Source organism: Gekko japonicus, unplaced genomic scaffold (genome assembly GCF_001447785.1).
Source record: "Gekko japonicus isolate JY-2015 unplaced genomic scaffold, Gekko_japonicus_V1.1 scaffold569, whole genome shotgun sequence".
In the NCBI taxonomy this organism is placed as follows: Eukaryota; Metazoa; Chordata; class Lepidosauria; order Squamata; family Gekkonidae; genus Gekko; species Gekko japonicus.
Genome location: NW_015164681.1, coordinates 801,680 through 815,608, shown reverse-complemented (window position 1 = coordinate 815,608; position 13,929 = coordinate 801,680). Strand labels below are relative to the sequence as shown.

Sequence of the window (13,929 nt, the reverse complement as noted above, 5' to 3'; positions counted from 1 at the left end):
GAAACTGGCCACTCTTTGGCTCCTCTGCTCTCTGCCTGAAGCAACGGGTGTGGGTGCCATCCTGCCATAAAAGCTGACGTGAACACCTTTTTCTTTTTTTTTGTAGGCCAGCGTAGCAGTTTTACTTGCCAGTTTCAGAATTCTTTTTAAGAGGTTCAAGTTGGTATTTACTCTGCGAAAGTCTCTTTTGAGTTCTTTATAGAATGCTAATTTGAAATTGCTAACATTTCACATCTCCCTGCCCTGCTATCACTTGACTCCTGTTCTTGACACTGTAAGGCTGCTGGGCTTCCGTATCACCACCTGAACACATGAAGTTTCCTGCTATGGAGTCAGACCTTTGGCCTGTCAAGGTCAGCACCAGCAACAGTTTCCCAAAATCTCAGGTCTTTCACATCACCTCCTGCCTGGTCCCTTTTTAAATGGAGATGGCAGGGATTGAACCTGGGACCTTCTGCACGCAAAGCAAACGCTCTACCACAGAGCCACAGTGCTGCTCCCTAAAGAAGCTCACTTGTCTCAGATTCTCCTGTAATGCCCATCTTAACCAGCTCATGGGCTTTTATGAGCAAAACTTGTCTTCTCTTTTCCCGGCAGGTATTTGAGATGGATATTTCTAAACAGCTTCACGCCTATGAAGTAGAGTATCACGTTCTGCAGGACGAGCTTCAGGACGACTCGAATCCATGCGAGAATGGCGAGGCTCCGGAGAAACTCGAAAGGGTGAACAATCAGCTTAAGAGGCAGAACATGGACCTCTTGGAGAAACTGCAGGTAAATCACGATGGGCCAGGCTTGACGGTCAACAGAAGATGCAGATCTTAGAAGAAGAAGGAGGAGGAGATTGGATTTATACCCTGCCCTTCACTACCCAAAGGAGTCTCAGAGCAGCTTACAATCCCTTTCCCTTCGTCACAACAGACACCCTGTGAGGTAGGTGGGGCTGAGAGGAGCTCTTTGGAGAACTGCCCATGTGAGAGCAGCTCTGAGAGAACTTGTGACTGACCCAAGGTCACACCAGCAGCTGTATGTGGCGGAGTGGGGAATCAGACCCGGCTCTCCCAGATTAGAGTCCACGCTCCTACCCACAAACGTAGACCATGATGGCTGAACCCCTGAAAAATAGTGGCAAGAGGATAGAGATGCTGGGAGGAGAGGAGTGCTTAATTTCCTCATGCTCCCGTTCCTCAGCTGGGCTTCCTAGATGCATGTTTCTTTTGGTTGTGGAAGGCCCTGGCGGTGGTGAGGACTGAGTGTCCCGGACACAGCTTTCCCTCCCGACCACATCACCTTCCCTGCCCCTTGCCTTCTCAGGTGTTTGGAGTCCTGGAAGTTCCGCATATTTAGTTTGGACAAAACCATCATCCCTATTTCTCTCTCATGCCGTCATCTCTCCATTTCTCAAAGGAAGCCTCGGGGTGGCACATATAGCTCGCCCCTCCCTCCCACTTCATCCTCATAACACCCCTTCGAGGTAGGTGAGTCAGGCAGAGAAAGACCGTCCCAAGGACACCCAAGTGAGTTTCATGGCAGAGTGGAGATCGCAAACAGCTCTCCCTCATCCTAGTCCGGCCCTCCGACTGCTACCCCACACTGGCTCGTCAGGACCTGTCATGGAGCGGGATCTGGCAAATAGCCTCTCCCCATATGAGCCCCGCAGGCACTTATGATCTATTAATCAACAGTTCCTGGTGGTTCCCGGCCCCAGGGACGTCCGACTTGCCTCAACAAGGGCCAGGGCTTTTTCAGCCCTGGGCCCTACCTGGTGGAATGAGCTCCCATTAGAAACCAGGGTCCTGCAGAACCTATTACAGTTCCACAGGGCCTGAAAGACGGAACTCTTCCGCCAGGCTTTTAGTTGGGGCAGCAGGCACCCACCTGCTATTGGCCTCCCCTCCAGTGACCTCAGATCCGAATGGCCCACTGGGAACAAACTGCTTCTTGTTGAAATCTGTTGAGGCACCGGTCTTTTACTGAGTATTGTTTTTAGAGCCAGTTTGGTGTCGTGGTTAAGTGCGCGGACTCTAATCTGGGAGAATCGGGTTTGATTCCCCACTTCTCCACTTGCAGCTGCTGGATGACCTTGGGCAAGCCATAGTTCTGTCAGAGCTGTTCTTTCAAGGACAGTTCTGGAAAGAGCTCTCTCAGCCCCACCTACCTCACAGGGTGTCTGTTGTGGGGAGGGGAAGGGAAAGGAGTTTGTAAGCCGCTCTGAGACTCCTTTGGGTAGTGAAGGGCAGGGTATAAATCCAGTCTCCTCCTCCTCCTCCTCCTCCTCCTCCTCCTGTTTTAGATATATTTTAACTGTCAATTTGTTATATTGTGAATTTTATGTTGGAACCCGCCCTGAGCCTCCTTGCAGGGAGGGAGGGATACAAATAGAATTAATTAAATAAATGAATGAATTCTGACGTAGTTGGCTTTCAGTGGGGGGGGGGGGCACATAGCCAATCTATTGAACCAACAGTATCGAGTGGCAGAATGTTTTGCTAGACTGCATCAATTGGAGCTGTCACTGAAGAATTGCACACGTTATGGTTCTTGTTGCTGTTATTAGCCTGCCTCTCTTCCTGAGACTCAAGGTGGATTGCCGAATATAAAAACAAATTCAAGGGAACGGTATAGATCTCTAATAAAACAATGCAGTGGGCTAGTCGGAAGACAGTGCGAGCAAATACATTTTAAAAAACTGACTGAGGCAGCAAAGCAGTCAGTGTCGGCAAAGAACCACCTAAGGCCACCAAACTGTCTTACGGTTTGACATAACTAGTAAATAAAAGTGTTGCAAAGGTAGAAGACATTGCATTGTAGTAAAAGGGGAGGGTTAACTGTGTGACAGACATTGCTGTGTACTACAATACTGTCCTTTAAGCAAAGTCATAGTAGGAGCCAGCTAAATCAGTCAAAATTGACAGCTGCAGCTTTAAGCATCTCCAAACGGTGACGCAAGACAGGCCTTGGGCAGCCCTTAATGGTGCAGTCTAGCCCACTCCCATCAGGGCCCGGAAGCTGAGCAGGGTGGACTGTGGTCAGTGTACTTGGATGGGAGGCCACCAAGGAAGGCGGGGGCTGCTATGCAGAGAAGAAGAAGAGATTGGATTTATACCCCGCCCTTCACTACCCAAAGGTGTCTCAGAGCAGCTTACAAACTCCTTTCCCTTCCCCTCCCTGCAACAGACACCCTGTGAGGTAGGTGGGGCTGAGAGAGCTCTTGACAGAAACTGCTCTTTTTTCAAGAACAGCTCTTATCAGAACTACAGCTTGCCCAAGGTCATCCAGCCAGGTGCAAGTGGAGGAGTGGGGAATCAAACCCGGTTCTCCCAGATTAGAGTCTGCACATTTAACCACTACACCAAACTGGCTCGCAGAGGAAGGCAATGGCAAAAATCTACCTCTGTTTACTTTTTGGTTTGAAAACTCCACAAGGTAGAGCTTCATGGGGTTGCCACGAGTCAGCTGTGTCTCAACGGCACACTTTAGCTCTTCAGACGGGCCCCTCTAGGAAAGGCTTCCTCAAACTGTGTCGCCACAACAGAGAAGATGCTTCTCCTGGGTTGTAGTCCTTTCACGGCTGCCTCAGCTGGGCCTTTCTGTCTTCCCTCTCTCACAAGTGTGCACATGTCTCTTTTGGCAGCCACGGCTGGCGTAGCGGCGTTTCCTAAATGTCTGACAGCTGTGAGGCACTTTCTCAATCGAAATTCAAGGCTCAAGAGGTTCATCTTTTAGGGACCGTGATTTGCCCGGGGAAGGAGGGGGGATGTCTAGCGTTTCTGCCTGGGTCGCAGATTTGGGCATGTTGTCCACCTGGACTCTTAGATCCATAAAGGTGGTTGGAACTCTGATGGTGGTGGGGGAAGGTGCCGTCAAGTCGCAACCAGCCTGTGGTGATGGGGTTGGGGTAGTGGTTAGGAGAGCAGACTGGGATTTGATTCTCCACGTGCAGCTGCTGGTGTGACCTTGGGCCCGTCACCATCCTCTCAGAGCTGTTCTCTCCCGAGCAATTCTTGAGAGAGTTCTCTCAGCCCCACCTACCTCACAGGGGAGAGGGAGGGAAAGGAGATTGTAAGCCGCTCTCGAGACTCCGAGTGAAGGGCTTGATATAAATACAATCTCCTCCTCCTCCTCCTCCTCCTTCGCAAGAGATGAACAGAGGTGGCTTGCCATTGCCTTCTGTTGGGTTTTAAAAATTGGTTTTTAGCAGAGATAAAATAGCTTAGCAGTGCCAGAGTAAAATAATTCAGACCCAGAGTCCATGTGTGTTTAAAATAGAAAGTTTTTACTACATTCTAGCATAGGGAAGGGTAACTGGGATGGAAATAACAACGGAGCTAAATTCCCTACATCTTTACACTACAAAGGACAAGACTAGAAGAGAGTTATGGCTTCTCTTTCTTTTTTCTTGAGAACTCCAAACAAAGACGGGAAGAGGAGCCGTAAAATGTTAAAACACTTTGACACTTTTGTCCCACTCAAACTCCTAGATCAGGGAGAAGTTTCCCGGGCTTCTATTCCTAAAAACAGCATTGGTTACATGAAACACATGTGACTTCCTGTGACAACGCAAACAAACATTTAACCCCAGAGACACTGAGTGTAATTTTAACTTGTAATACCCAACACCTTCCACTGCATTAGCTGCCCTGGGCTTCCTTGGTGGTCTCCCATCCAAGGGTTAATCGGGGGCCGACTCTGCTTGGCTTCCGAGATCTGAGGAGGTCAGGCCAGCCGGGGCCACCCAGGTCAGGGTGAATCTCTGCTGGCTTCTAATATTCCGGAGTGTGTGCGTGAGAGACGGAGGGGCAGAAGGACGTGAGGGTCTGGAAATGCGTGACGCGTGGGCTCGCCAGTCCCCCTCCTCCGGCTCTTTCATACAGCATGCAGAGGGAGAAGTCAGTGGGCGCACACGCGGGGCTCTTTTTGTTGCAGGGACTCCTTTGCCTATTAGGCGACACCCACCCCTAATGTAGCCAATCCTCCAAGAGCTTACAGAGCTCTTCTCACAGGGGCTGCTGTAAGCGCTTGGAGGATTGGCTACATTAGGGGCGTGTCGCCTAATATGCAAAGGAGTTCCTGCTACAAAAAGAGCCCTGCTTATCCTACGTTGTTCCACTCTGGGTTGTCACCTGATGAGAGGCTTTTTCACTCACCCGGCCCCAAATCTTCATGATCAGGGCAATTTGGCAAACATGCCGGACTCCTGAAGCTCAAGGCCAGATAAACAAAACAAAAAAAAATCAGAATTTCGGTGCCCCTTTTTATCTGAAAGAAAAAGGAGAAGAAGAGATTGGATTTCTACCCCGCCCTTTACTCGGAGTCTCAGAGTGGCCTACAATCCCTTTCCCTTCTCCTCCCCACAACAGAGACCCTGGGAGGTAGGTGGGGGCTGAGAGAGCTCTCTTGAGGACTGCACGTGAGAGAACAGCTCTGACAGAGCTATGGCTTGCCCAAGGTCATCCAGCAGCTGCATGTGGAGAAGTGGGGAATCAAACCCGGTTCTCCCAGATTAGAGTCCGCATTCCTAACCACCACGCCAAACTCTCCCCCCAGGAGAGTCATCAAGAAAAATAGAGATTGTCTTAAACTTGTGTGTGGGTTACGGTAATAAGAACATTTCTGTTAATCTTTCTTTGGAGAGGGCCAGCCTCACACTCAGGGTCATCTTCCCGGCAAGTAAATACAGTAACTATTTGCCATCCACCCTTGTGCAATTCCTTGTGGGCCTTCCAAGCTTCTTACGGTAATACTGCAGCTGTGCCTGTCACCTCTCTCCAGTGTCCCTTTTGTTTTAAAACCCTCCGTCTTGCCACCATCCTCTCAACAGGCAGCTCACACTCGACTCCAGAGCTTGGAATCCAGTTTGGAAGACGTCTTGGTGCGAGAGAGCAAAATGAAGAGCCTGATCCTGTCCCTGGAGCACGAGAAGGCGCTTTACCGAAAGGCTATCGAGAAGATCTGCCAGTACCTCCCCACCGAGGCCCTGTCGGCCTGCGAGCAGCTGCTGAAGGAGGTGGACTGCCACCCAAACATGATCTAGAAATAAGCCATATATCGAGAGTTGCGGGCGACGCCGTTTCTGACAATAAAGGAAAGAGACAGACCGGCCGCTGTGGAGGGTATCTGCTCCGCCTCACACGGGTACTGGGATCCTTAGAGCATCAAGAGAGGCCTTTTCAACCTTGATATGCAAATCCCAGGCTAAATGTTTTTTTTTTAATAGTGCGTGTATGTAAACTGCAATGCAAAAAGAAAAGAAAAAAGGTCAGATCTAATGAAGACAATTAGATATGTATTTAGGATTGATCTAAGGGGGTGGTGGGGGATGAAATTTCGCTCGCGGAAACTGGTGGTTGACTTTTGGAACGTCGACCTCAGTACGTTTTTCTTGACCTGTAGTCAAAGGAACACTGTTGTGTCTTTCTATACATTAATTAATACTTGAAAAGAAACAAGAATGTAATTTTGCCCCCCTCCAAAGAATAGCATGTTTCTCATTGTAGTGTGGGGGGGCTGCTTTTGTAGAGGCAGTGATGGAGGTGGGGGAGATGAGGGGATCCGAGCGAAATCCCCGCGAGCTCTTATGTGCCTGTAATAAATCCTATGGACAACTTCCTCTATGTAACAGTAATACCCGCTGGCTGTCCAGATGTGATTTTGCTGCTGAGAATCACTGTTGCCAAGTTGCTTCCCCCCCCCCGTACTTCCAAGTAGCCGCACCTTCCCCCCCCATGTCTCCAGAAGTTGAGGGAGTAGGAGATGAAGGCTGGGAGCGGCCTCTTCCGTGCGGATCGTGCCCGTTACTCTGCAAAGAGTCCGAATGGCCGCAGCCATTCTGCTGTCAGTGGGAGATGAAATGCTGGCGCGTGCATGCCGCTAAACCCGTCAGGAAGAAGGCACCGGGGTAGACTTTCTTCCAACCTTGCTGGATTTTGTATGTGTCGGCATCGTTTCTGGGGAGGATGTTCAAATGCTTCATCTCCCACCTTGAGAGCCGACGTTGTACAGTCCAGTGGCCGATTCCTCACGCGGGGTATCCCCCCGTCCATTTTGGGACTTGAGGAATGGAAGATGCGGCACGGTTTTCAGCATGGACAGTGTGTGTGCTTTGACCGAATGTGTGCCGTCATCACAGGGTTTCAAGGAGCCGAAGGAGCTTTGCCGGATTGTTCATTTTCTTCTCTGTTTCAAGGGCCAATTAGGATCAAGCGATCCTTCCAGCTTCCCCCCCCCCCTTTGTTGGAACAAAGGCACTGGATAAAATTTAAGCATTAGAGTTCCTTAAACACTGTAGGATTATTATAACACAGCAAAGATGCACTTGCCCCTGAGAAGCATGTAGGCTTTTCTTGTGTTAACTCTCCACGGGGGTTATAATCTAGATCTAGTGGTGGATACATTTCAGCTGAAAATATCTGCTCTGTAGTTACACTTTTCCTTTTTTTAAAATCAAAGAAGGCCACAGACACTGTTTGATGCTCTTCAAGCAGCTTCTGCCTCTAGCTGCTGCTCTGCGTTACTTTGAAATGTATGGGGTGGTGGTGGGGGGTTTGGAGTCGCCTCTTCTGCCAGACACTGAAGTCAAAAATTTGATATTATAGGGACTGACAAAGCTATGAAAATAGCTGTCAGTCATGCACAGGAAAATGTGCATTTTGGAAAATGCTTGAATTATTATAGGGTTCGGTAGGGATGTTTTATTTGTCAAATTGTTTTTGATAATGAGAAAAGTGCCAAATTCTGCCAAGTTGTCTTACTCATAGCAGTCGGGGAGGGTGTGGTGTGTGTCTGTGGCCAGGGCTTCCTTTGTAACACGCATTATGCAAGCGACAAGCAAAACGGTGGGGAGGGGAAGGGGGACATGACAAAGTTGTGTTGCTTTTTTGTGTGTGTGTGCTGCAGCGTCCGTCTCTCCCCTCCTAGTACTGATACAATTCTTATGATTACGGTCCAGCAGCAGGGCAGGAAATTCTAGGAGTGGACATCACTTGTGTTAATTTCAGTCATGTCACAGAAGTGCACCGAGTGTTGTTTGCGTGCCATTGATTATTGCCTCTTATTGAGTAAATAAATTTCACACGGGATTAGAGGACATTGCAATAATACTGTATTTCGCCAGTTCAAGGGAGAGAAACAAAAGCCATTTGAGTAATTTGTGCATACGGAATTAAAGCACAGAGAACTGTGGAACTGTATACAGCAATGATCAAGTTGTTCAGGCACACCTTGCATTTTTTTTTTTAAATCTTGAAAGACACAGTATATTTCACTCTATGTTGGACTTACGTTGACTTTTGAGTTATTCATTCATCACTAGGAACATTTCCAATAAATGTCATTGCTGCAATTCCCTTGGCAATATTTTTGTTTGCAATATGGATATATATATATATATATATATATATATATATATATATATATATATATATATATATATATATATATATATATATATATATATATATATATATATATAATATGGAAGCTTGGATATAGAAATCTCCCGCCTGCCACCCTTGATATGTTTTTAATCTGATGCAGCTGGCTTGCTCTTGCATCCTGATTCTGAAACAAAATTTATAGCATGGGGGGGGGGGAAATCCTACAGGATCAAGGCACTGCAATCAATACAAATAGAACTGTAGGAAAATTATTAAAATTCTAAGCTTTCTTCCCTGGGGGCAACTCAGACGTCAGGGACTGAACCCGGCAGCAGATTTACTGACTGAAGTAATAAACTATGCAGATATATCAAGCATCATTTATTTAGAAATATTGAGTGTTGTTTACATCATGATGTGTGATTTCTAATCTTATAAAGAAGAGCATACAGCGATCAACATAAGCAGATTAGCCAGGCTGCAGTTGCGGTGGTTTTCATCATGACAAAATTATTCTGGTCGTAGCTCTATATATTTCAGTGCTATTAAAATGCTGTATGAAGAGTGAAATTACACAGCTTTTATAAATCATGCAAATCCATGGTCAGACTTATTTTATATTTTGCTTAATTCTGTTTTTTCCAAGTTGGGCAAGGACATTTATCTATTGCAAATCTTATTCTTCCCTTTCTGTGAGTTCTGAGATTTCAGGAAGGCAATGCCTAATTGCTTTCAGTCATCTCTTCATAGCCATATGGACAGTAGACTTGCATTTGTTTTAAAAATGAACAGTGAATTCTGTATTCTTAGAGAATCACGGTATATGCACAGTCGTGGTATACACACAAATTTTGATTATTTTTATTTGGGGGGCCAATAATCTCATGGGGATCGTCTGCGGTCATGTTTCTAAAAAAAAAGATAATAAAAGACGGTAAAAGACATTAAACCTTTTCCTGTGATCCGAGAATCTCTGCTTGTGTTAGGCAAGGATAAGGCTTGAGGGGAAAATTACCAACAGCTTAGATTTCCTTTGACCACAAACTTAACTTGTTGCATCCAGAATTCTACTGCAAACATTTAGGAACATCCCTTTTGGGGATTTAATTGAAGCCTGAGATCTCTTTTGCCCAAACTTTTTTGAGGACTTCTTGGAGTTATGGAGGAGGGTGCCTAATGTAAGGGGAAAATATTTGTATTTGTATTCTGATTGTAGCAGCTTCATATTTTATCTACCACAGTGGCCAGGCTTAAAGGATCTAGAGCATTGTATCAAGTCAGTTTCACTCCTGGAGGGGAAACTGGAACCTTAAGGAGAGGCAGACTTGGGACCTTCCTTCCTTCCACCTAAATTTGAGGATATGTGTTGAAGTGCATAGTTAACAGCTTTTTAAAATGTTCCAAAACTGCTTCAGTCATGTATGTGTCTCTCTGTGTATAGGCATTATCAAGTGTGTGTGTGTGTGTGTAGTGCTGGTAAGCCACTTCCGTCTCATGGTGACCCCGTGAATGAATGACCTCCAAAACATCCCCTGGTTTAACAGCCTTGCTCGGGTCTTGAAAGCTGAGAGCTGTGGCTTCCTTGACTGAGTCAATCAGTCAGTGCTGGGTCTTCCTGTTTCTGGCTGCTTTCAGCTTTCCCAAGTAGTATTCTCTTTTCCATAAGTCCTGTCAGTTTGGTGTAGTGTAAAGAGCCAGTTTGGTGCAGTGGTTAAGTATGCGGACTCTAATGTGGGAGAACCGGGTTTGCTTCCCCACTCCTCCACTTGCACCTGCTGGATGACCTTGGGCAAGCCAAAGTTCTGTCAGAGCTGTCCTTGAAAAAGAGCAGTTTCTGTCAGAGCTCTCTCAGCCCCACCTACCTCACAGAGTGTCTGTCGTGGGGAGGGGAAGGGAAAAGAGATTGTAAGCCGCTCTGAGACTCCGAGTGAAGGGCGGGGTATAAATCCAATCTCCTCCTCCTCCTCCTCCCTTCTTCTTCCCAAAGTACGGTAGCCTCGGTTTGGTCATTTTAGCTTTGAGAGGAGTTCAGGGTTAATATGATATCAAATAAGCGCTTATGAATAACGCCAAAATAGACACGCAGAGAAATCTGTTAAAAATAGTGCTGGCCTTATTTCTGTCGGGCCAGGTTCCTGCCAAGACCCCTTGAGAGTGGGAGAAGCCTGTTAGAGGGGCTTCCAGCCAACAAAGAACAGGCCGTCAAGTTGCTCTAAACCACCTCCTTTGGCCAAAGCTGGGAATGGGGGGAAATGACCAGTTCAAGGCTCACTGTTGTCTTCAGTCTTCCTGACAGCCGTTGGGAAATGGTTTTGGCTTGGCTGGCTTTAAGTCTGCAGAAAGTGGCAAAATGTATGGGAGAACACGACTGGGAACAAAATAACCTAAGTGTGCGCAGCAGGGCAATGTGAGCTTCACAATATTTCACTGAGGTACGATTTATTTATTTTTTTGCTACCGCTTCAAAGGTTAAGCAGACGTCTTACTCTTACTGGCCACTAGATGTCCCTGTTGCTTTCATAGATACCTGCGAAATCCCCCAGAATCTTGCCGTTTGTGTAAAAGGGACCTTGTGTATTCATCTGCGTCATGTCTAGTCACTAGTGGACCAAATGGATGAATTCCTCGTTCCAGGACATCCGGAAGAATCCCGTTTTGTAACATCTTGTTAAGGTTTTGCCTGTAGGAAGGCGACAGTGTCATCAGCTACTACAGATTCGCCGTTCTCCTATCCCAGGGGTCCCCAACCATCTTTGAGCCCTGTGGGCACCTCTGGAATTCTGACACAAAATGGCTGAAGCTCAAAGGCAGGGGAAAATAGGGTTGATTTTAAGAGCACACTCGGGGAAAAAGGAGTGAGCAAAAGACGGCTCCACCTCCTGCTGCAGCAGCCATTTTTGTGGCTGGGCCCGCCACACTGCCGGAATTCCAAAGGTGTCCCTAGGGTCAAATTGTTGGCGACCCCTGCACTACGATAAGATGCTAATACTAAGTAATGCTTTGTTCTTTGTAATATGTTCTCTGACTTCAACTGCATCAGGACAGCTAAATGCTGCACAAACCTGACTCTTTCCACTGCCAGGGGGAAAAAAAATCCATGTAGATTCCTTAGAGGAACTTGCCTGGCCCATTCTTTACGGGGTCTTCTTATTGGATTGGTTTGAGGCCTTTACAAGTACTACATTTGGGGGGGAATCCAGCCACATGTACTAAATGTGCTGTTGCCATTTTGTCTGAATACCAGAATGTACAAGTTTTCAAGCTTTGGATTACCACATTTTGTTGGAATACTACATTTTCCAGGGTGGGGTTCACACGTAGTGAAGCTGGAACATGTGTGCATTCGTTCAGACAAAATGGTCACTGCACATATTGGGAGCATCATGAATAGGTACATGCTGCTGGATTCTAAATCTCTTGTTGTGGGTTGTTGACTTTTAGAGATGGCACCATTTGATTTCCTTTGCTAGGTGACGTGAACCCTGTTTACAAGCTGCAGATGATGCACGTACAAGTTGCCTGGAATGTACACTTGATTTTTCTTTCTTCCTTTTTTTGCCATCAAAAAACAGCCGACTTGAGGTGGCTCCATGGGGTTTTCAAGGCAAGAGACGTTCAGAGATGGTTTGCCATGGCCTGCCTCTGTGTAGTGACCTTGGTATTCCTTAGTGGTCTCCTATCCAAATACTGGGCCAGGGCCAACCAACCCTGCTTAGCTTCTGAGATCTGACAATATCGGGCTAGCCTGAACTATGCAGGTGAGGGCTGATTTTTCTTTATACACCTGTTAATTCTCATGTTAACATTCAATGCATGTACAACTGAACGTGATTTAAAACGATCTTATCTATAAAGTGCACACGTGTTGGCTGTTTCTTACAGACAGATACATGCGTATACATGCATGATGTATGTGTATTCACTGTAACATCGGAGCAATACTTTGGAAGCTGGGAATGGAGAGGAAGGATAAATTTTAAACAAATACTTGAGTGTACTAGGTAACCTTTTTGTCCCTCTCCCATAACATTTTTTGGCCTGATGCCTAAAGGAGACTGGAGCAGAGGCAAGGCAAGATTCAAAGAGAAGGGGGGGAGGATTTCAAATGTGGGGAGCTACCACTCAGAAGTCCCTGTGTTTGGTTGTCACCATCTTACCTCTGCAGGTGGGCAAACAAACAGCAGGGCTTGTGAAGAGGATCTCAACTGGCAGGATGGACAGTATGCTACAGACCAGTCAGAGGGAGGGCAAGTTCCAAGGCAAACGGCACAGCTGGAAAGACGCCTGTTACACCCTTGAGCGTGGTTGCCTTTCCCCCCCTAATGGGTGAGGCGCTTGGATTGAAATCAGGAAGGCCAAAGGCTCAGTCAAAGAAGAGAGAGAGAAGAATGCCAAGGATGGAAACTCATCCTGACCCGCACTCCATTTACTGATAGGCGCAGACAACACAAACACACCAGACACATACAATAGACAACACGCCATGGCGCAGCAGAGCTGAGACCCATTCAACTCCAAGAGACTGGTTTGATCAAAGTCCAAAGGGATGGTGAGACGCTGGTCTGCTTGGACTCAGCACACCTGAACTGTTTCATTTTGATTATTGCTCTGCACACCTCTTCATTTCAGTCTTATGCCTGATGAGGAAAAAGATAACTTGACGTTTACTTATTGTTATAAGTATCACAATGTGGGATCATGCTGTTCAAAGCAGCTGCAGGAGGGGGGAAACGTAAGTAACTCCCAGGAAAAACCCAGCCATGATGTCAGCCCTCTCTAGGAATCACCAGAACCCATTTGGTTTTAAAACATAGAGTTTTCAGCAATTCCTAGAGTGGCATGACATCACTAGTGGGTTTTCCTGGAAGTGTCACCGCACCACTCCCCTAGGGTTGCCAGCTCCAGGCTGAGAAATTCCTGGAGATGGGGGGGGTGGGATTTGGGGAGGGACCTCAGTGAGGTATAACGCCCTCCAAAGCCACCATTTTCTCTATAATCGCCCTCCAAAGCCACCATGATCTCTATAATCGGGAGATCAGTCGTAATTCCAGATCTCCAGGCCCCAACTGGAGATTGGCAACTCTTCCCCTGAGTTTTCTGGTTGCCATGCCATGCCTGATAACCCTAGACAAGGTCATATTTCCTCCATGAACTACCAGAAATTAATCCTCCACTTGTTTCCTAGAGTTGCCAACCTCCCCGTGGGGCCTGGAGGTTCCTACGGTAGAATTGCAGCCTGTCTCCAAATACAGAGATCAGTTCCACTGGAGAAAGTGGTTGCTTTGGAGGACTGACTCTGTGGCATTATAACCTGCTGAGGTCCCTCCCCAAAATCTCCAGGAATTTGCCAACTTGGGGGCTGACAATGCTGCCGATTCTCCAGTCACTCTCTACTGGCCATTGGTGTGGATTTGGTGAAGGATTTTCACCGATTGGGAGGGATTTGTGTGTGTGTGGGTGTGCGTGCTAATTTCCCCATCCTGCTGCCAACTTCCCTCATGCAGTTTGGGGGAGGGGGGGGAGCAGCAGGGGAGGCATTTTGAACTGCGGGGGG

The 13,929-nt window shown here is 47.1% G+C and overlaps 1 protein-coding gene across 1 annotated transcript in view; it reads left to right on the top strand.

Annotated features, from left to right (window-relative positions):
• The window catches only part of TBC1D4 (TBC1 domain family member 4), a 166,071-nt gene extending 159,367 nt beyond the window's left edge, over nt 1-6,704 (top strand). Inside the window, exons 20-21 of the mRNA XM_015409319.1 lie at nt 598-774; nt 5,822-6,704. Coding sequence (XP_015264805.1) covers nt 598-774; nt 5,822-6,034 — 390 coding nt within the window. The 3' untranslated portion in view covers nt 6,035-6,704. The remainder of the gene's footprint in view (nt 1-597; nt 775-5,821) is intronic.
• Nucleotides 6,705-13,929: the final 7,225 nt, after the last annotated feature.